General features: G+C 32.9%; 1 protein-coding gene across 1 annotated transcript in view; it reads left to right on the top strand.

Moving 5' to 3' along the window:
* LOC146539453 (bumetanide-sensitive sodium-(potassium)-chloride cotransporter-like) overlaps positions 1-22230 on the top strand; it is a 31846-nt gene extending 9616 nt beyond the window's left edge. The window contains exons 2-20 of the mRNA XM_085208165.1: positions 3063-3215; positions 3297-3582; positions 8284-8355; positions 8436-8616; positions 9136-9395; positions 9822-9930; positions 10010-10149; positions 13080-13304; positions 13566-13797; positions 13935-14056; positions 14711-14846; positions 16422-16633; positions 17400-17641; positions 18045-18241; positions 18671-18846; positions 19165-19322; positions 19696-19832; positions 20036-20169; positions 20372-22230. Of these exons, the coding sequence (XP_085064291.1) occupies positions 3196-3215; positions 3297-3582; positions 8284-8355; positions 8436-8616; positions 9136-9395; positions 9822-9930; positions 10010-10149; positions 13080-13304; positions 13566-13797; positions 13935-14056; positions 14711-14846; positions 16422-16633; positions 17400-17641; positions 18045-18241; positions 18671-18846; positions 19165-19322; positions 19696-19832; positions 20036-20169; positions 20372-20485 (3153 nt within the window). The 5' untranslated portion in view covers positions 3063-3195 and the 3' untranslated portion in view covers positions 20486-22230. The remainder of the gene's footprint in view (positions 1-3062; positions 3216-3296; positions 3583-8283; positions 8356-8435; positions 8617-9135; positions 9396-9821; positions 9931-10009; positions 10150-13079; positions 13305-13565; positions 13798-13934; positions 14057-14710; positions 14847-16421; positions 16634-17399; positions 17642-18044; positions 18242-18670; positions 18847-19164; positions 19323-19695; positions 19833-20035; positions 20170-20371) is intronic.
* Positions 22231-22390: the final 160 nt, after the last annotated feature.

Below are 22390 nucleotides of genomic sequence, written 5' to 3'. Positions count from 1 at the left end.
AATTGTCATGATAAATTGCCAATATTTTTGTATTTTATGTAATTTATTGTGTAAATATCTGAATTGGACTTATTTATTCACTTGTAATGTAATATAACTGCTATATCATATATGGAATGACCTTCATTTTAAATATCTAAAACGTTATTTTTCCATGTGTTCTGACATGGAATTGTATAAATTACAACTACGAAAATTCACATATCTATACCACACCCCACGATTTTAAAATTCAAAAATTCAAGTTGCCATACAATATAATTGCAATCATTGGTATTTGACTAAAAATAAAAAAAATATATTATAACTTTAAAATAAATAACAGTACTTAGACTTGTTGCACATATTCGCATTCATCACATGTAGACACGTATCTACACCCTAGCTGCTGTGGTCGAACACGTGAACTTAACCGACTCCAACCAGATCGAACTGGCCCGAAAGCCTGCCATCAGCCATTCGTGTACGAGCTTCGCGGTATGACGTTGTTTTATAAGGCGAGCTTCACACCTACATACGAGACTTGGTGAATGACTGTATTAACGACTGCTTTTTATTAATAAGAAAGTTGTTTGTCCAGTGTTTGTTAAAGTTATAAAAAATATTTCAAGAATTTATAACAATTAATTACTTTTTAAGTATGTTTTTATATTAAACTTTGTAAGAAATCAATATGTGAGATAAATGTTTAATTTACATTTGCTATAAAATATTATTTGGTTATTTATAATCATTGAATAATTTTTATAGATTTTTGTAGATCTTTGAAAGTGCATAACATAGGTATATAATTATTCGACTATTAATGATTCTTATTATATAATCTAATTTATTCCACTGAACAAATTAAATTTTCAAATAAAAATATATATGTATAAATACCTTATACTTTAACATGTTCTTGTGTTGTATAGAGGTAAATGTTCCGCTCCTGAATTTCGCTTAGAAGAGACTGGGAATTGGAACCATATTTTTTTTTAACATGATATACAATTATGCAGTTACTTAGATACACTTTATCCAATACTAGACACTCAAACGCAGCCTAAACCCGTTTAAAATTATTTTGAATATTTGGATTTAATTTATTCTCTAAAAACTAACTTATGTCCTTTCCTAATACCTATAGGAATATGTAAAAAGTTTCATAAATGATGTTCACTTTTAAGTACCATACCGTAGCGAACTAATTACCATTTACATTTAGTTATTAATATAACATCTTTATATTCATTAAAAGTGTTTAAAAAAAATCTATTTGAACAACGAATATTTTGACATGATACTGTTATAAATTGCAAATACCTACATACTCTACATCTAAAAGTGATAAAAATTGAAATATAATGTTAATATAACAGCATTGAAGTAGTGCAGATAATTAAATACTAGGCACCTACTTGTGGTCGTTCTCTAAAAACAATATAATATACTTAGTGTTTGCGGTCAAGTACCTACAGCTTAGTGCCTAAGGACTCAATCGTGCTAGAAAAAAATATATTATTTTATTCCATTTAATTTAATAAATTAGGCCAGTCGTGGCACAGGGTGACTGTAAACGAGACAGGCTGTGAGTTCGACTCCCACTCGAGGACATGAAATATTTAATATGTTCCTTTCTCGCTCTGGTCTCGAGGCAAAGCGTCTTAACACTAGATGGGTTCCAGGTTCAGGTCAGGTCCAGGGACTCTTTCTACCTACCTTTCTACCTGGTACCAAATAGTAAAGCCTAAAACATCAAAAATAAAAATTTTGTCTTAAAAATGTGATATATTCATCATATGGTAAGGCTTAAAAGAACAAAAAAATACCTGATATTATGTGCAGCATCCAAATTATTCATTCTCTTTTATATTGTATTTTAGCGTTTGTAGTCTTTATGAATGGGTTTTGTTTAGTATATTTCCACATAGCGACAAATGAATTGAAACAGGCGTTACTAAATTTCCAATGCTATGTATAGATATATACCTACTTTAAAAATTATTAATATGTATTGCCTTTTCAAAAAAATCTTTTCAGTGTCACAGTGAAAAATTACCGTGTATAATTTTCTCTTGTAATATGCTATTTATAAGTAACATGTTTATTAAAAAACCACTTGTTGTTATATTAACTTTTTTTCGTATTTAAATTTTTGAGAGAGAACTAAATGTGAAATTAACAAAAAATCATTTTTAACGATTTTAAAATTTTATTCCACACTCAGGAAAAAAATATTTATTGAGAAAACGTATAATAAACGTGGCGGGATCGGTACCTGGGCCTCTTGGAAACCGTCTTGGCCGGTTCTACGAGTTCCCAAGATGTTCCAATGTTGATACGTTTAACTGAAAGTCGATTTGTGATGCTAAAATATCCCTGAAATACAGCTAATTTGTATTTGACTACACTGTTGATACACAATGAATACCTCTAATAAAGCATAGAAGCCTTCGAAACGTTGAACCTACTAAATCTAGTAAATTGAACTTGACCTCCATTGAAAAGAATATTTATAGCAATAAATATTTTATTTTTATAATCTAGTTAATAACATATTTATTAATAAAATAATAAAAAAAACACAGAAATTTCCCTTTTACCCGACTGCGCGACCCAAAAAAGGGTAATTACACTGTAAGCGTATTTTAAAAAAGATCCGTAAACAAAAATGCATTAAGACGATATCATATTATAATAACAATAGTTACTTTATATCAGTTACTTTATTTATAATCATAGATTAGTTAATCTTTTCGATGTCACATTTCCCTTTAGTATGATCTCTATTCTAAGTAAATATACTCGAAGATAACAGCGGTAACATGATAAAATAAATATTTTACGTTACATAATTCTTGATGAAGGAACACTCTATATCCCGCACATAGCACGGTAAACAGAAGGAACCTAGTGTTAAGACACTCCGTCATTCATTCATCATAATTTTCCGCCGAATTTTAAAGGCATTGCATGAGGTCATTGCACAATGTCATTTTCCTCTATAAAACTTCGTAGTCTTAATTCAAAATAATATAAAGGTATTTTGTTCAAGGTAATTTAATAGATTTTTTTTCTAGGTCAAATACAGAAAATTATGAGACTGAAGATTACTTTAAGAAACATTTCCATTATAACAAGTTTATATAAAAAAGAAGCTGTAAATATTATGAGTTACTAATCTCTGGTAGTATTATAATTTGACTAATAACTATGGCTGGAGTGGAGAACAGGTTTGTTACATTTCTTAATTAATTTATATAAAAAAATATAATATATAAGCGTTTGTTGTTTATTGTATTTTTTTTATTCAGGTTTTCAGTTTCGACAGTAGAGTCGGAATCTAAAAAAAATGGCATTCACATGGGTGCAAGTATTATCTCCCGACCAATACGGACTTCGGTGGAGAACATGGAACGCGGGGACCCAAACCCTCAACCCGACACGTGGCTTCATGACGCTGGTTGGAGGAGAAAGCGATCTCTCGCACAACTTACTAGAGAAGCCTTGCCTCGAATGGAAAATTACAGAAATTCTAAGCGAGCTCTTAAAAGGCCGAGTCTTGGTGAATTGCATGGAGATCATTTGATCACAGAAGAGGTAAGTAAATATTTATATAAAAATATAAAAAATGCTCTTTTGATTTATTTTCTAGGAGAAAAAGTAACAAAGGCATAAGAAATAGCTTTAGTAGTAGCTAATATTTAATGTAACCTACGAGCTATAGACGCTTGACTAATATGAAAAAAATATGAATATACAAATTTATGATGATACGAGTACTATTAAGGCTACTTAAAATATCGTTAAAACAAAATTCAGAATAATTAAGGCTGAAATTAAGACACGTGACACCTAAAAAATATATAAAACATGCCATCATTATTCTTTTTAAATGTCATCATCATGCAAATAAGCTTGCGTAGGTTCTGAAAACTGCCACCTGATAAGGAATAGACCACGGGTTCATTACTAAATATGTTACCTTATAAAGCATCATATTATATTTAAACCTTTAAAGGTATCGTAAAATAAATATTGTATATATATGTAGATGCCAATTGGTTATTCCTATGATGTGACATCAACACATAGGTTTTATATAATTGGTCAGAATTTTTTATCTGTATTCATTCAGTCACAAAACAACGGAAGCGTATAAACGCTGGAATGCGTCATATTCTCGATGCCATTAGAAGGCACGTACGAATCGCCAGGATCTGGATATAACCGGTATGAGACAGTGCAGCGAGCACCCCTTACCCTTCTATCTAATCTAGAATAGATTAACAAGTAGGTGTTAAATTATGAAGTCTAGTGCAATAGGCTGCTGAGTGTTTCCTGAAATGATTAATTTTAATATGGTGCACGTTTGAGTGTGCATATATCATAATATGGGCCTTGTGTTGTTTGATGGCAAACACCGTATAAGATACTGGTGCAGCCTTTTTTCCTTATTTGTTATGGCAATTAGAAAAGAAACCTAAAGACAAGAGGATGTAAATTAAATATTAAAATGTTGATTTTAAAGTAGATTTATTTACTTGAGATAATTAAGAGTATGGATAGTTGTGGCACAAGCATGTGACTGACTGTAAACGTGACTGCTTGTGCAGTCAATCCTTACTGGACAAAATTAAATATTTAATATTTTTATTTTTTCGTTCTGGTGTCGATGCAAGGCGCGGCGAGTTGAGTTCCACTTCTCAACACACAATGCTTCCAGAAGTCGGCGGAAAGTGAGGAACGAATTGTCTTAATAATAGGCTCTCTCTGCCTACTCTGCTACATGTGGGATACTGCATGAAGCTGACAAAAAAAATCCTCATTCATCGGGACTATAACACGCAATTTCTCTTATTATAATGGAGAGTGGAGAATCTTGACAATAAGCTCACTCCGTCTATCCTGCTATACATAATTTTTATTTATTTTTTAAATTCAACATTAATTTATACATTCACACTCATATTATTACTACACAGTGATGCACTTATTTAGAATTTACAAAATTTCCTTATAATAGGTATGTCCCTAGCACTGCCCGAGCGACCTTCTGGCACGGTCTACTAAATATGATACTCTGAATATGGTCGTTAGTTTTAAATGGTCACATTGTGCAAGTAAATCGTTATGCAAGTGACATTTTTGCTATTGTTGTACATTTGCAGTTTATTGAATTATATTTTTTAGAGCTTTACGCTGGTACCAGAAATGAACTCACGACCCGCGATCGTCGCGTTTAGTCTTACGACTTATACATCTTCATATATCTATATCTTGGGCCACTGCGCCACGACGCCCTCAATTTGTTATAAATTCAATGAGTATGTATATGTGAAAAAGCCGTTGAAAAAAGGGGAAATCCTCTTTATGACTCATTTGAGCGGCCAATCTTTACAGCGTGGTTGGAAAAAATTGTAAATGGAATAAATAAATATGAATTTCTTATAACATAGATAATAATTATATTTAAAAAAGAATTTATTAAATGATTCTTTTTACTTATTTAGAACATGTAGCAAATGTAACGAAATTTGTATGCTATTGTAGCTTCACGGTATTTCCCTCATACGTTAGGGAAAAAGAGAGAAAGCAATGATAAACGTAGTATCTGACTTACATTATAGGTTTATTTAATTTTCGCTATGTTGCATGTTGAGTAACAGAACCCAGCAGTGCTTTCTCCACCAGAGCAGAAAAATAAAAATAATTGAAATATGTATAAATATTATTACTATTTTTTATTTATTTTTCCCGATTATACCATCAACTGTCGCGTTCGTAGTTAAATGATAATTCACAGCGCCACGACGCGACGGCCTCACTATTTTGTAAATATTCATTGAATATTAAGAATATTACATACTAAATAAATCAAGTTATTTCATCTAAGTCTTGGTGGAATTTTAACTCAGTAAACCTAAATATGAATTTTCAAGCCTTGTAGAAAATTTATAAAAATCGAACCCACGACCAGTCGTCATGCAATCATACTGTCGGTGAATATAAGAAGTAATAAAATATCAATAAAACTATAATTATGTAAACTAGTGAAGGTACCTACCTACTGTAATAATAATAAATTACATAGTTTGTGTGCTATAACGCCCTAGCCTAGATTATCTTGAGACGTGCTAGGGTTTACGCCTTGGTAATTATTGTATAGGTTGAAACTAGTTTATATAATATTAAAAATGGAGGCACAAGTAATTTATCAATATAAATAGTTATAGAAATATAATATATAATAGTATGCTCCAACATTATGTTGAGCAGAGGCCACAAGCGTATGATACTAGTGTCGAGGCCAAGAGGCGGCGTTGAGTTCCCTCACTAACACGAAATGCCTCCAGCCTTCGGTGGAAAGTAAGGAGTGGAGTGTCTCAACAATGGGCTCCCTCTGCCGACTCTGCTACATGCGGGATACTGTACCCCAGATACAGCGTGAATCGGAAAAAAATATATATTAACGTGATCAAGGGATCGAAGCCGTATCTTAATGATAATGTTTTAGAAAAAAGTTGAAATAACCCAATTTTACAAATAGTGGTGATGTCATATGTCATTATTAGCGAATATCGATGGAAATTTAATAAAAAGTGAAATTTAATTCTTTGGTCTTACGAAAAAGATAAAAGCTAGATATAGGTTTTTTTTTCTTCGTAGCGCGTTTTCTTTTTCTTTAGATTAAAATTGTGCTTTCTCTTTATCAAAAATAAAATATGAGACAGATTTAGAATGAATATGTAGCGTAACATCTTAAGTCAGAAAGCGGTTAATACCCGCAAATGTATTTTACATGTAAAAAAATTATTTGCTTGTCAAAGTCATAAAATATATTATTCATTGCATTTATATGTAATATTTGAAGGTGATATTAAATTAATGACTAATGTTTAAAACAAATTGTTTTGTTTTGAATGCATGAAATTTTTACAATTTTTTTTTATTTGAGTAGATAGAAAGGTTACCTAAGTGTTATATCACTATATAGATACCTATTGGGTTTTCAGTGGTGGAACCCAACGCCGTTCTATACTAAATAGACTGGTAAAATAACTAAATAATAATTAAACATTTTATAAAAACTATGTCTAGTAGTAGTAAGTTAAGTATTATTTGAACCTACGACCAGTACACAATGAAACATCACGACATATGTAACTTCTAAAAATAATTAAGAAACACAGTAAATTGAATGTTCATACATTTTCTTACATCCGTCCGTTTGTTATGGATTCCTTTCGTTTTAACTCCATTCGCCAGTATGCTATAATAGTTCTGTCATAGTATAAATCACCGCGGACAGACGGACAGACGGTGTCCATCATCTCCATACAAAATGGCTTTACATTTGCTATCTAAGAATATCACGTTAAAGAGACGAGATAATCTTGTATAACACTTATTGTTATACTCGTGAGAATAATAATTAATATTTATCAAAGTAAAATCATATCTTATGAGCGATTCGAAGTCAGTCAGGCCAGTAGTGGCGCAGCAGCGCAATCGTGACTGTAAACACGACTGGTTGTGGGTTCGATCCCCACTCAAGAAAATGAAATGTTTATTTAAATTTATATTTCCATATCTTCGTTCTGGTGTTGTGGCAAAAGGAATGCTTTGAAAAATTCAGGGAAAAGTGGGGAAAGAAGTGCCTTAACAGGGGGATCCCTCTGCTTATCCTCCTGTTTGCGGGATACAGCGTGAAGCTGATTTATTTGATTTATTTTATTTACTCAGAGTTAAATCACACATTCGAGTATCTAGTACAAAAACAGGTTTTTCCCACAATCAACGTCAAATGAATTAAATGTTAATTAAGCGGTAAAATTGAGATACAAACATAAATAACGAAACGTGGTTTTAACTTAATTGGGTATTACAAGGAAAAATATGTATTTGAAAATAAATCTAAATTAGAGAAGTCTGAGGAAATTGAGGTCAACTGTAGCTTGTAATTTTGCAATATGAATACAGGTCCGCAAATGTTATTTGAATGCCGTATTATATATAAGTGAAAAATGTGATATTGTTTGTATGTTTATAATATATGAAAATTTGTATAAATATCATTAAATGCAAAAATCTATTAATTAATTAAAAGAATGATGAGATTTGAATATTATTTTATATAATAACATACATATAAAATCATATATATTTTTTAAAAATAATTATATTATAATTAAATAATTAATTTGCATATTTTTTTCATTTTTTTTATTACTAATTTTCATTAAATGTTTTATTTTATAAGTGAAAAAATTATATCAATTAATTTCCAAATGTTTACAGGACGAAAAAGAAAACCAAAGAGAAACAAAATCCCCCACACCGGCTGTTGGTATAAAATTAGGATGGATTCAAGTAAGAAGTGACAGATTTAAAAAGCGTTTTTCATAAGTAATTGAGACTTTCTTAAATATTAAGCTTAGATTATATTTTAGGGTGTGCTGATACCATGTCTCCTGAACATATGGGGTGTTATGCTGTTCCTGCGTATATCGTGGGTGGTGGCGCAAGCGGGGATTGGACTGTCATTGGTTATAATTGGGATATCGGCGGTAGTGTGTATTATAACCACACTTTCCATGAGCGCTATATGTACAAATGGAGAAGTTAAAGGAGGTTAGTTATTTTTTAGCTTTAAGCAGAGAGAACAGCTTAAGGCAGACACTTGTTAAGACACTTCCATTCTGGAAAAGGATGGAGGTTAGTGGGGAATGGAAGGATATTAGTGTTTAATAATACCTAACTAAATAATTAAATATGTTATATGTAATATGGTAAATATTATCCACGTTATTTAATGTCATCAAAAACAAAGAACAATATTACATAAACAAATCAAACAATTTTTAAAAAATATGTAAACATGCAAATCTACGTCGCACTCGCACCATGTCGAATTTGTGATGAACGCTCAATAAATCAACATCAATGTAAAAATATTACTTTATTTATGTAAATATATTATGTAAATATTAATAATTATTTGTAATTTACTATTAATAAATATTCTATACAATAGTTACGTAAGATAAGTTTTATACGTTGAACATTCTTGTCCTATGTAATTGCAATTAGGGTAAAAAATATATAAATATTTTTAAATTTGTATAATTCTTATTTGTATTCACCTTGTAGGTGGTATTTACTACATCATATCAAGATCGCTAGGACCCGAGTTTGGGGCGTCAGTCGGCATTATATTTGCATTTGCAAATGCTGTCGCAGCGAGTATGAACACCATCGGTTTCTGCGACTCCCTGAACGATCTTTTAAAAAATCAAGGTTTGAAGATATTCGACAACAGCCTGAACGACACGAGGCTGGTGGGGGCCGTTACTCTTTTCGTCTTGTGTATTATTTGTGCGGTCGGCATGGATTGGGAGAGCAAAGCCCAGGTATGATTTTTTTTTCTGGAATCTAAAAAGCAAAATCTATTTTTTAATTATAAATTAATCGGACAAACTAAATGGATAATATAATGGTAGAATAGTAAAATTATAAGCATTTGAAATTATGAACAGAGCATTAGATATAATTACTACAGACGTGTCCTTCTGGCACGCCTATGGGATTAATATTTTTAAAAAGTGATAATGTTTCACGTTCCAGTATTTTATTACCCTAATGTATTAAAGAGAGAGTACCAAAGGAATATCGAAGGCTATTAAGTAATTACTAAAAACCTTTTTTTTTTGTCTAAATTGGTGAACCTTTTCCAAAAAAAAAACATTAAAAAAGCTCATCATAATGTATGTTATTTGTACTTTTCCACAAAATATTATTTGCACTTATAAATACAATAAATAAATTTTGTTTTGCAGAATTTCCTTATAGCAATTATAATTGGTGCTATGGTAGATTTTGTGGTTGGTACATTTATGGGCCCAAGGGACGCTACGGAAGTAGCCCAAGGATTTGTAGGTCTCTCAAGTAAGCATATTTAAAATATTTATTTCAACGTCTTTATTATAATTTTCATGTTTTATTCTTAAACTTATGTTTTTTCCAGCTGCAACATTGTCACAAAACTTTAAGCCAGATTTTAGATTTAGTGAAGGGATAGACCAAAATTTCTTCAGTGTGTTCGCCATTTTCTTTCCATCTGTAACTGGTATCCAAGCCGGCGCTAATATTTCCGGAGATTTAAAGGTAAGTCGAATCGTAAGGAAAAATATATATCGACTATTATTTTCAGTGTGAAAATTGACATATGTATCATTAATATCCTTTAGAAATACAGATAAAAAAACAATAGAACGTATATTATCTGTTTATCGTTAACACGTTAAAACTAAATACGGTATAATATTTAAGTGGAAAACAGATAAAAAATATTTTTTAATTATATTTAAATATATTTTTTATTTTATTAATTTATCTTTACTGTTTGTTTTCATTTCAAATATGCTACCACGAAGCGGAGAACAGAGTGTCTTAACACTAGGTTCCCCCTGTTAACCTTCTATAGGTGGGATATCTGCATAAAAAAAAGTTCCAATATTTCTATTCTACATCTTCATATCGGTAACTATACGTAGCAATAGCTGTTCCACGTATCGAACGCGTCGTTACCTTGAATGACGTTGGCGCCTAAATTAACCGCCGACCACTCCACTAGTCAATATTTGCTCCCTACGTACAACGGGAAGTAGGGCACGTGCCCACTGCCCACCCCATAGCCCTAGCCTACCGCCTGTCGCCCGCTGTGTGAAGTTATTGCATTTGCTCCTGAAAGCGATTTGTAAAATAATTATGTCCACGCCCACGTGTTTTGTAAACATGTTATAGACTTAATGGGTGAATATTGTTTTGAAAACGTTTGAAGCAATTTGCTGTCTAGAACTTACGGTCTGGGTAAAGTTGTTTCGTTTAATATACCTATTTGTTTTGGAATCTATTCTTGTATACGGTTTTAGTTCTTCAGAATTCGGCAAAAAGTGTGGATCAGAAGTGTTTTAACACTAAATTCCCAGGATCTGCCTACCCTGCTAGGTATGGCATACAGCGTAAAATGAAAATTAAAGTAAGCGGTAATAACATATGTTTCTATGAGATACAATACAAATACAATAATAAAGTAAATTAAAATATAAAACGTAGTATCTACAGCATTATCTACACGTGTAGAGCAAATTGATGCCATCGATGTCGTAGGAGGCACGCGCGACACCACCCGCGCTCGTCCCAGGAATTAACACTATTGGTTCATTCTAACATTTATTTAGATTTATAGACACTTCCATTTAATTATGACTGTATTACTACGAAATAATAATAACTATACAATAAGAAACATACAGAATACATTTCTCTATTATATTTTGCTTCTTTATTTCGAAAAGTTCTTAATATGTATTGGAGAAAAATATTTATGGGGAACGGAGTGTCTTCTCACTAGCTTTCCTCTGCCTGGCTTACTATGTGCGCGAATCAACGTGATGCTAAGGCCATTAGGACGTTGATTTGTGTTGTGCTGTAAATGGTTACAAATTTTATATCATTTATGTCAATGTCAATCAAATTATCGCCAATATTTCCTAGGAAATTATATAATAAAGGTTCAAAGCCTGTAATAGTGTTTTAAAAGAAATCTCAATCTCCTTCTCTCTCCTTTAAGAAGAAAATTTTTCTCCTTGAAACTGAAACATCGCTATAGATACAATTGCCGTTAGTGTACCCACGTCCTACACCAACTGAGTCTAATTGTTGTTTAAATTGATAAATTGGCAAATCAAACTAATTATGTGCAATTTTAGGTTAACTATGTACCTATATGATAAATACTAACAGTATATCGTTATATATTTCTGTTCCAATTATACTTTTTATATCTCATCGTACTAGGCTTTAAATAGTCAAATACTAGCTCTCGACTCGAGGCCAGTCGTCGCGCAGGGCAAGTCGCACTTGTGCAAGTGACTGTGAAGCGACTGATTGTGGGTTCGATTCCCACTCGAGGAAATTAAATATATTTAATTAAATTTATATTTTCATGATGTCGAGGCAAAGCGCGGCCTTTAGTTAAGGCTGAAAATGGGTGGCGTGTCTTAACCACTAGGTTCCCTCTGTCTACCCTACTGTGTGCGGGATACTGCGTGAGCTTATTAAACATTTACTGACGCCCGGCGCCTTTAAAGAGAAATAAACAAGCTCAATGGAAACGTAATTTACGTATTGCCAATTAAAAAAGATAAACAAATAACAAACGAGACACTACTGTATTGTCAAATTTGTTGACCCCTAAAATGTCCGAATTTTATTACAGCTCTTCTGAGTTCTGAATCAATTTAAACCAATTTCAGATCGATGAATCAGATCTAAATATATACATTTTTGTATACGTTCATTAAAAACAGTACATCTATCTTTGAATAGTAAGACAAGTTTATTTGTAAAAGAATATTTACCTATTTATCAATGAAGGGTATTGGGTAACAAAAATATTCTTATTTTATAATCACACAGCAGGGTAGGCAGAGGGATAGAGTTAAGACACTCCGTTCCCCACTTCCTGCCGAATTCTGGAGGCATTAAGAGGCAGAACTTAACGCCGCGTTTCGCCTCGACACTAGAGCGAAGAAATGAAAATATAAACGTAAATAAATCTTCAGTAGTCATCATGTTCACTCAAGACGACAAATGCAGTATAAATGTGGGGTTAATATACCGGTCAAGCAACAACGGCCACAATTATATTTACCCTATTGAAAGCATTGATTTCAAAATTCAAGATTTACGACTCAACTGTTGATATCATTCTCTCCTGCAAATGTGATTCATTTAGGGTGTATGGTTGTTACTAAATCCGTATATTTAGGCAACTATTATTGCACGTGATGCACTTCTAAGAAGCACTTCCTATTGAATGTCGATACTCTAATCTAAATACTTTGTACTATTTGTATAAAGTAGGTCACTAGGTTTATGTTTTTTTAAAACACAAGTAATTGGATTTTAGTTGCCCATGTTTGTCGTTTATTTTAACATTTACAAAAGTGCCTTAACTGATTTGCTGTGTAAGAGGAATTATCAATTGTACTGGTATTGTTTTTTTTTTTAATTTAGATATATGATTTTAGGATCCAGCATCAGCTATTCCTAAAGGGACTCTACTCTCTCTACTAATATCGATGATCAGCTACGCTCTCATGGTGTTGTTTTCGGGCGGCGGCGCGCTCAGGAACGCCAACGGAAACGTCACTGCCCTTATTATGAATGGAACAGAGATCTTGGACTATACTGGAGTGACAACTTGTGGTGATAACTATGAAAATTGTAAATATGGACTTCATAATAGTTACTCAGTGAGTATAAGTAGGTATATAACATACATTTTGTTTGAGCTTCACGCTGTGTTCTGTATGTAACAAAGTAGGCAGAGAGCCTAGAGTTAAGACACTCCGCTCCCCACTTTCAGCCGAATTCTGGAGGTCTCGACACCATAGCGAAGTAGTTAACCACTCCACCACTCTATACGTTAATATCCACTGAAACCAATAATATATTGAATTACAATTTTATATAAGGATAAAATTCAATATGACTAAACTGTTTATTTCTTATAGGTAATGCAGCTCATGTCTGCATGGGGTCCTCTCATATACGGCGGATGCTGGGCGGCGACCCTCTCAACGGCGCTGACGAACCTGTTGTCGGTGCCGCGGCTGATCCAGGCGCTGGGCGTGGACCGCATCTACCCTGGACTCATCTTCTTCTCCAAGCCCTACGGCAAGCACGGCGAGCCCTACCGCGGATACGTGCTTACCTTCCTAGTTTCACTCATGTTTTTGCTTATAGGTAATATATATAACGGTGCACAGTGTTGTATTTGGAAGTTTAATAGTTTTAAATTATTTTTCAACCATTCTAATACTTTTTTAATTGACTTTTAAATTATTTTTTTCTCAAATTCTTCTTCTATTTCTGTTTTACAGCGGACTTGAACACTATCGCACCGCTAATATCTAACTTTTATCTCGCATCGTACGCACTCATCAACTTCTGCACGTTCCACGCGGCCCTGGTGCGTCCTCTGGGATGGAGACCTACCTTCCGGGTAAGTTATATGATACATTAGGTAATAAGATCATTCTTTATCCGTACTGCGAGAGATTGGAACTCATTGCCGGCACCTGTATTTCCTATGACTTACAATGTAAGGATTTTCAAGAACAGAGTCTACAGGTATTTACTAGGCAAGCGTGCACCGTAGACCGCATCACCGCGCTCGTCAGGCTTGGTGCGGTCAAACGCAAACCACGCAAATAATAACAGGGACACAAAATGAAACTGTAAAATCGGCTGGTTGTGAGTTCGATCCTCACTCGAGGAAATGAAATATTTATTTACATCTATATTTTCATTTCTTCGCTCTGGTGTAGAGGCACAGCCTGCTCCTGAGTTTCGCCACTCAACACGCAATGTCTCCAGAATTCGGCGGAAAGTGGAGAACGGAGTATCTTCACACTAGGTTCCCGCTGCCCACCCTGCTGGTTGCGGGAGCACACAGCAAGATACACGTATAGCGTGAAACTGATTTAATTTTAATTTTGATTTATTTTTTGATATGCTATTCCACATTTAGGTAAAAAATAGTGTTTAGTTACGCTAAGCTTTGCAAGGTTTCTAATAGGCGGTTTCAAATCCCGTGACGTACCCACTATGTACGTAAATAGCACAAAACTCTGTCATAGATCGATATCAATTTCAGTATTACAACGTATGGCTGTCAATGATCGGCTTCCTGCTGTGCGTCGGCATCATGCTGCTCATAGGCTGGATGATGGCGCTCATCACGTTCGCTATATTTTTCACGTTGTATCTCGTCGTACACTATCGGAAACCTGGTGAGATTTGTTTATTTTCAATTATTTTGTTTTTTCAGTTATTTTGGAAATAATTATTATTAGTTTGTTCAGTTATTTTGGAAATAATTTCAGAAAACAAATTGGAATTTTGAATATGAATATAATAATAGAAATTCATTATTTCAATAAACACTATATTTAGAATGTTTCTACGTTATATTTACATATATTTTACAGTTTGAATATATGTATATGTTAATACATATTATAATTTGTGAGGCCCTCGTGGCTCAGTGACGTAGCGCCTTAATATACACGTGAAGGTTTTGTGTTCGATTTCGACTCAGGGTAATGGTCACACCTTATATATATTTACTCGATCTCATGATAAAACATAGCGCGGAGATTAGTTCCGCTACGCAACACGCAATGTCTCGAAAATTGGGCGAAAAGCGAGGAACGGAGAGTTTAGCTTGCCTTCTGTACCCTGCAATATGAAAAAAATATATCGATCTTTGCCTACTAAGACAAAGAAAGACATTCGCCACGTTTTTAATTTTTCACCAATATGTTAATGCTTATTGAATAGACGGGAATAACATTAATCACCTATTCAAACTGTAAAATATATGTAAATATAACGTAAATGTAAAAAAACTGTAAATATAACGTAGAAACATTCTAATTATATTGTTTATTGAAATAATGAATTTCTATTATTATATTCATATTCAAAATTCCAATATGTTGTCTGGAATTATTTCCAAAATAACTTTTACAGTAGAGCATAGCTGAAAGATCATCGCAAATATGATAATTTATGAGTTTCATAAATTAGGATAAGAGGGCTTTTGTAGTGCTTTTAGCGGTACTCACTCTGGAATAAGCAATGATTGATCTAAATTGGTACCTGTGAAGTAACTGTTACGTACCGTAGGTACCTCGTAGGTACCTAATAGTTATTTGCAGCGATGCTGTTTAGCTTTTGATTTTATTAGCTTTTCTAATAATATCGATATTCTATATATTATGTACAATTGTACATATATATGATGATCTTTTATCTAGTTATATTATAGCACATATTTAAGGAGTATTTCAAATAAGATTATCAATTACGACAATTTTAAATATTTTTAAATAAAAAAGAGAGAGAGAGAGTATATACGTAGTGTGTACTCGGATTTTTATTTTTATTTTAGGTCTTTTTTTGATAATGCGTAAAAGATGAACAAAAACGAATTAACGCATGAGCATTTTAGAACGAGGTCACAAATCAATTTCGCGCGTTCACTCGATCGTTATTTTTCCTGTTGTATGGCTATTACTATTGATTAGTCACGTGTGAATATTTGAATTCATAAACAGATTATACGAAAATAATATATATTTATATATAAATATTTCCCAACATTACGATCGAAATCTTTATCGACGGTAATACTTGCTGGAGACAGCTACTAATAATAATTAGTAGCTGTCTCCAGCAAGAAGAGAACAGAGATGTAGTGACGTATTACCTCCTTCTCTACTTTTGTTCCACATAACGAAGACGTTAAATTACTTTACAATTAAATCCTCAAACATCTAATTTGAAATTAATATAAATTTAAGACGTAAACTGGGGCAGCAGTACTCAAGCGCAAATGTACAAGACGGCTCTCTCCAGCGTACACAGCTTAGCAAGAACTGGCGACCACGTGAAGAACTACTGGCCCCAGCTTCTCATACTCGCCGGGAAGCCTCAAGACCGCCCCGCATTGGTGGACCTCGGAAACCTTATCACGAAGTCGGGATCTCTCATGATTGTTGGAGATATTTCATTGGTAAGTCCTATAATTAAACCATATATATTTTAATAGCCGTTTTCTATACCAGAGGCTAGTTACAGTGTGACTGTGCACGACAGTTTGTTGGTTCGATTTCCACTTGGGAAAATGAATTATTTAATTACTTCATTTCTTCGCTCAAAGCAAGTGATTGAGTTCAGTCACTCCAAACACATCGCCTCCAGAATTCGGCGGAAGCTGGGAAACGGAAGTATCCTTATGTAAAAAATCAATATATTCTTTAGTATGTTATTGCTACGCTAATAAATCACTGGTATGTTCATTCTTATAAATAGAAGTTATAACCATTGACAGATGAATGCGAGATACATTATAGACTAACTAATGATAGTATAATAGACAGACAAGGAAATAAATAAAGTATTTAAATCACGTAAAACCACCTATACACTAATCAACGGGGACTTTTTAACGCGTTACGTTAATTAAAATATATTTTGTATTATTATATGAGTAGCATTCATATTTTTAATACTTTATTTACTATTTTATTGTCAGACGAGACAAAAAGTAATGAAAAACATAAAAAGTGTGTTACAAACTTAGAGATGACAACGTGGTTAGTGTTGTAACGTTTAAGTTTTTATGTTTCTTTAAGTAGGCTCTAAAATTGTTTTAGAGTATCGTTTAAAACAACTTAGTAACTAAAGTAAACAACGTATTAAGTGTGATTTCATATTGTTTTTTTACAAACATTTAGGTAAATGCCATTATTAATATAAATAAACTTATAACCGGATAGCAAAAGCTATCCCACAAGGAGAGATCGCACCGCGCGCGCTCGGGTGACGAGTGGCTGCGCGGGCGCAAGGTGCGTGCGTTCTGCGCCGGCGTGCACGGGTTCGGGTTCGAGGGCGGCGCGCGAGCGCTCATGCAGGGCGTGGGCGTTGGCAAGCTGGCCCCCAATGTGCTACTTATGGGGTATAAGGCTGATTGGGAAACTGCTGACAGGAGCCATCTTGAAGCTTATTTTAATGTTTTGCAGTGAGTATTTATTGATAGTTATTGGTAGTGATATAGTTCCGTCCCTTGGGCCCTTGATCTCACGTAGGGCTTAGTTGTGGGGTCTCATAATTAATCTAATGTTATCAAATAATAATCTAATCTCAAATATGTTTTCTCAGGTAGGATTATTAATAATTTACTACTAACTTACAACTTTATTGAGTATTCCACAACTCCCAGACTAAAACAGAGATGTTATAGATCATTTTTTTTGTTTGTATCTGTATGGTTTGTCTGTGGGATCATAACTCCTAAACGATTGAAGACATTTTGATTTGTATGCTTACTTTTTAGAACTGCGTCAGAGATTTTTAATTATTAATTATTTTAACAAAACATAAATGTTTTCACGCAATAGATAATAAACATTTCATCCCACCAGCTCTGCGTTCGAGAGCCGCCTGGCCGTGGGCATCCTGCGCGTGCCCGGCGGGCTGGACTTCAGCGCGGTGGGCGGCGACGAGGCCAGCAGCAGCCTCACCGCCGCCTCCAGCTCGGGCGACCTGCGCGTGCGCGCACCCATCATGCACGCGGACTCCGACCTAGATATTAGAGCTGATCATCCGAAGAACAATCTTAGTAAGTGTTATTGTTATTATCCTAGGAAGTATCGTAGTTTTAACTGAGTGGTTTAGTGGTAAAAGCGTTTGGACGGTTTCCAAGATGCACGAGTTAAAATCTATGTTGTTCAGATTCTTATATTTTTTCTATAACAGTATTACTATTGGGTATACTGAGTAATGTTACTTTAAAAACACAAATAAAAATATCAGTATGTTTTGAATGTTCGCACATCCATTATGCAAGGATTTAAACATCCTCATAATAATTTAAGTAAGTAGGCATTGCTTCTACTAGTAGCAAGCAAGTCAGGAGCCAGTTTTATTCACTTTTTATTTTTTTTCTAATAAATCATGACATAATACGACTCGTGACTTGTATGTAAACTAGATTTTTTTTATTATATAAAGATTTTAGACGAAATTAATTGTATAAATATTTTTTCAGATCTATTAACACTAACGACATCACGGTCATTTACTATTTCGGAGAAAAATGACACTGCAAAAAAGAAGGATAAGAAGGCGTTGGACATCCACCGACAAATTGTTTACAAATCTGCGGCTGGTGTTGAAGTGTCTGCAGAGCAGCTCTCACAAATGACTATATTTAGGAGAAAACAGGTGATTAATTATTGATTAATTCATTAGTTATTAAAATAATTTATATATTTCTAACTAAAGACAACCTATGAAGCGTATAAGCTTACCTATTATCCAACTATTTTTTTTTCAAATTGTTTGTATCAAATGTCTAATAACAAAACAAACTTGTAATTGATTAGGTTTTCTACAAATATCTATTCTTTTTAAACAATAAAAAAAGCGTACACTGTTCTGAAGAACAGGCCATACTACATCACTCTACATTACTACCTAAGCTAAACAATATCCAAGCTAAACACTTTATAGTGTCTAAGTAACTAAGCACTATCCCCGCAGGAGCCGGGCACCATCGACGTGTGGTGGCTGTACGACGACGGCGGCCTCACCATGCTGCTGCCCTACATCGTGTCGCAGCGCACCGCCTGGTCGCGCTGTAAGCTGCGCATCTTCGCGCTCGCCAACAGGCATCATGAGCTCGAGCTGGAGGAGCGCAAGTTTGTGTTCTTTTGTGGATTTTATAGAAAACAAGTTCACGTTGTAACCCGCGCACAGTAGTGTATGCAGAGAGAAGCGAGTGTTAAGTGCATTCTGTTTCCCTTTTTCCACCGAATTCAGGAAGTATTCCTGGTGTAGTTTATGACGTAGAAATTTGTGCATTTCACAGGAAAAAATATTTAATACGTAATTGGGAATTCTGGTTGGAAAGAGTTTTAATAGTAGGTAATATAGGTGCATTTTTCTTCGATTCTGTTAGATGGAAATAGGAGAATATTTTATCCCAAAGTTATGTCTCTTTCTAAGTTAGATTAAATAATTTAACGATGAAATTTAAAATTTGAAATAACTTCTATTTATGTATACCTACAGTATGGCTAACCTGTTGGGTAAATTCCGCATCGACTACTCGTCATTGACAATGGTGCAGGACATCACGGAAGCGCCACAAACTGAAACCAAACAAATGTTCGATGATCTTATTAAGAAGTTCACCGAGGAGAGTGGAGGTAATTCATGCTAAAATCTGTTTTACCCACTATGTATATATTATATTCATAGGTCACCATAAGATTTAAAACGCCGTCAGTTCATATTTTTTTCATTCGACATTGTCAAACACAATAATTCACCATAGAATAAGAATTATATGAAAAAAAATAATAAAGAAACAGTAATAAAAAATAATTAAGGAAATTGTGTTTATTTACAGATGGTAGTATCAGTGCCACGGAGTTAGCGACGTTAGCGGAGAAGACCAATCGTCAGTTGAGGCTGCGCGAGCTGCTGCGGCTAAACTCGGCCGACGCGCGCCTCGTCGTCATGTCCTTGCCCATGCCACGGAAGGTCAGTTTTATATAAATAAAATTAGATCAGCTTTACGCTGTTGCTATCTATCTGAACTGCCCCACGCAGAATAAAAAGTGAAGCAAAAAAAAAAATTTTTTCTACATATATTTTTAATTACTTTGTCTATACCTTTTTTTATTTCCCCATTAAGTTAAGCTATAAAAGAAATCATTTTAACAAGTAATTCTAATTCATTCAGGGCTCCGTGTCAGCGCCCCTCTACATGGCGTGGTTGGAGATGCTGAGCCGGGACCTGCCGCCCGTACTGTTCGTGCGCGGGAACCACACTTCTGTGCTCACATTCTATTCATAATGCCACTTTTAATTATAAATCTCTACTTAAATACAATTCTAGTTTATAATTTTAAGCCATAAATTGATCAAAAACTAAAAACCTAACGTTTTATCTTATTGTGTTTGTTATAGTACTTAAGGTCAGTTTATCTCTTCCTTTCTTTTTTTTGACTGAATTGTTCCTATCTAGACTGGATCTAATTGGACAAGTTTATGCAAAATACTAAAATGTATTAAATAAATAATTATTTATAGTGCTTAAAAAATAATCGACACTACCATTGCTTATTCCAGATGCAAAAACGTTTTCTTTGTTTACAAAGCAAATGCTGGTCTATCAAGAAATATTTTAGAATATTTTAAAAGCATAGCTTTTTATTATTATAACATTTTTATTAAAACAATTAATATGTATAAATTCTATGCAATATTTTAAAAACATTGTATTGCTTAGGCTTATATTATAATATTTTATTTGCATAATATCGTCCAATTTCCTTTATTACTCTTCATTTGTCATCACCTTTTTTTAGCTTTAATCTATAATGATACTTATTTTGTAACAAATTTTCTTATACATTTTTAAAGGTATATTTTTTTAGGATATATTGAATCTTATATAAGTTATAGTATTTTATTTTATACTTATAAGGTAAGTTGACTAAGTAAATGTATGACTCAAATGAATGTGAGAATTAATATAGGTTTCGATGGTAATTACTAAAAAAATATCGAATATAGTAGTAAGAGACGCTGCGATGTACAAAACATACGTAAAATATAATTATAATAGAAAAACAGCTTTATAGGAAATATTTAGTGTTATATAAATAACAATTGGGAAATATTAATTAATTTTATATAAATGCTTAACGAAAAAATATTCCATTTGCTCGTTTCTTTCCCTGTGTATGCCAGTGAATAATAAGTATTGCTGGGACAATATATGGATTTCATTATAAATTAATCTATAGAACAATTTAAATTAATTAATAGTTGAAGTTTAATTTAAAATGATATAAAAAATCTTGCATTTTAGTTTTCAAAATCTACCTAAATGTGAATTCTGAACGTCCAATTGCAGTTTCAATGATTTTGTTATTATATTTTATTTGTTTTTTTATTATATTTTTTTTTAAAGTGTGATAACCAAGCCAAAGCGTAACGTAGAAAATTTAGATATTAATGTAACCAAAATTTTTGTTATTATTATGATTAAAGACACTTAGAAGTATTTTAACTTAAAAATACGTCATTTAGTTTAAACAATTGACATTATTTTAAATGTTATATACTTAATTAATTTATCTTAACTTTTTAAATATAAAAAACTAAATTACCGAAACGTCAAAGATAAATAGGAATAAAAAAATAATTTTTAAATCTTTTATATATAATTCAATGTTTAAACTTTTAATGTATGTAAGAATAATATAAGAAATAACTATATAAATTTAATATTATAGTTAAGTACTTTCCAAGTCTACCACCTAAACTAATAGTGCTTAAAAATAAAATTAGCTTTGTATATTGATATAGTGGTAATAATTTTATATTTCTTATAAAATAGATAGTAATTTTATATTTCATATAGGTATACCATACATCACCTGTGAGTCACAGTCTTAACTTTATTTACTTAATTATTATTTATTTACTTAATTTTAGTTTTGTAAAGTTTTAAACCATATTCACACATGCCATAAGTATTACATATTAGTTGAAAGACAATATTTTGCCTAAATATATAATTGTAAACTGTTATTGATTGTTTCACTTTCATTACCCATTCTTACTTTAATTCCGGCGTAATTTAACGCTGCGATATGCCTTACTAACAAAAATATTTTTAATATAATAATTTCTTAGGATTAGATCTTAAACTCGCAACTATCTCTAACCAGACATGTCCCAAAGCACTTCG

Source organism: Heliconius melpomene, chromosome 4, assembly GCF_056956725.1.
Source record: "Heliconius melpomene rosina isolate 202511_hmr_F chromosome 4, ASM5695672v1, whole genome shotgun sequence".
Classification (NCBI taxonomy): Eukaryota; Metazoa; Arthropoda; class Insecta; order Lepidoptera; family Nymphalidae; genus Heliconius; species Heliconius melpomene.
The sequence above is the reverse complement of the archived record's forward strand: the minus strand, read 5'-3'. Positions and strand labels throughout refer to the sequence as shown.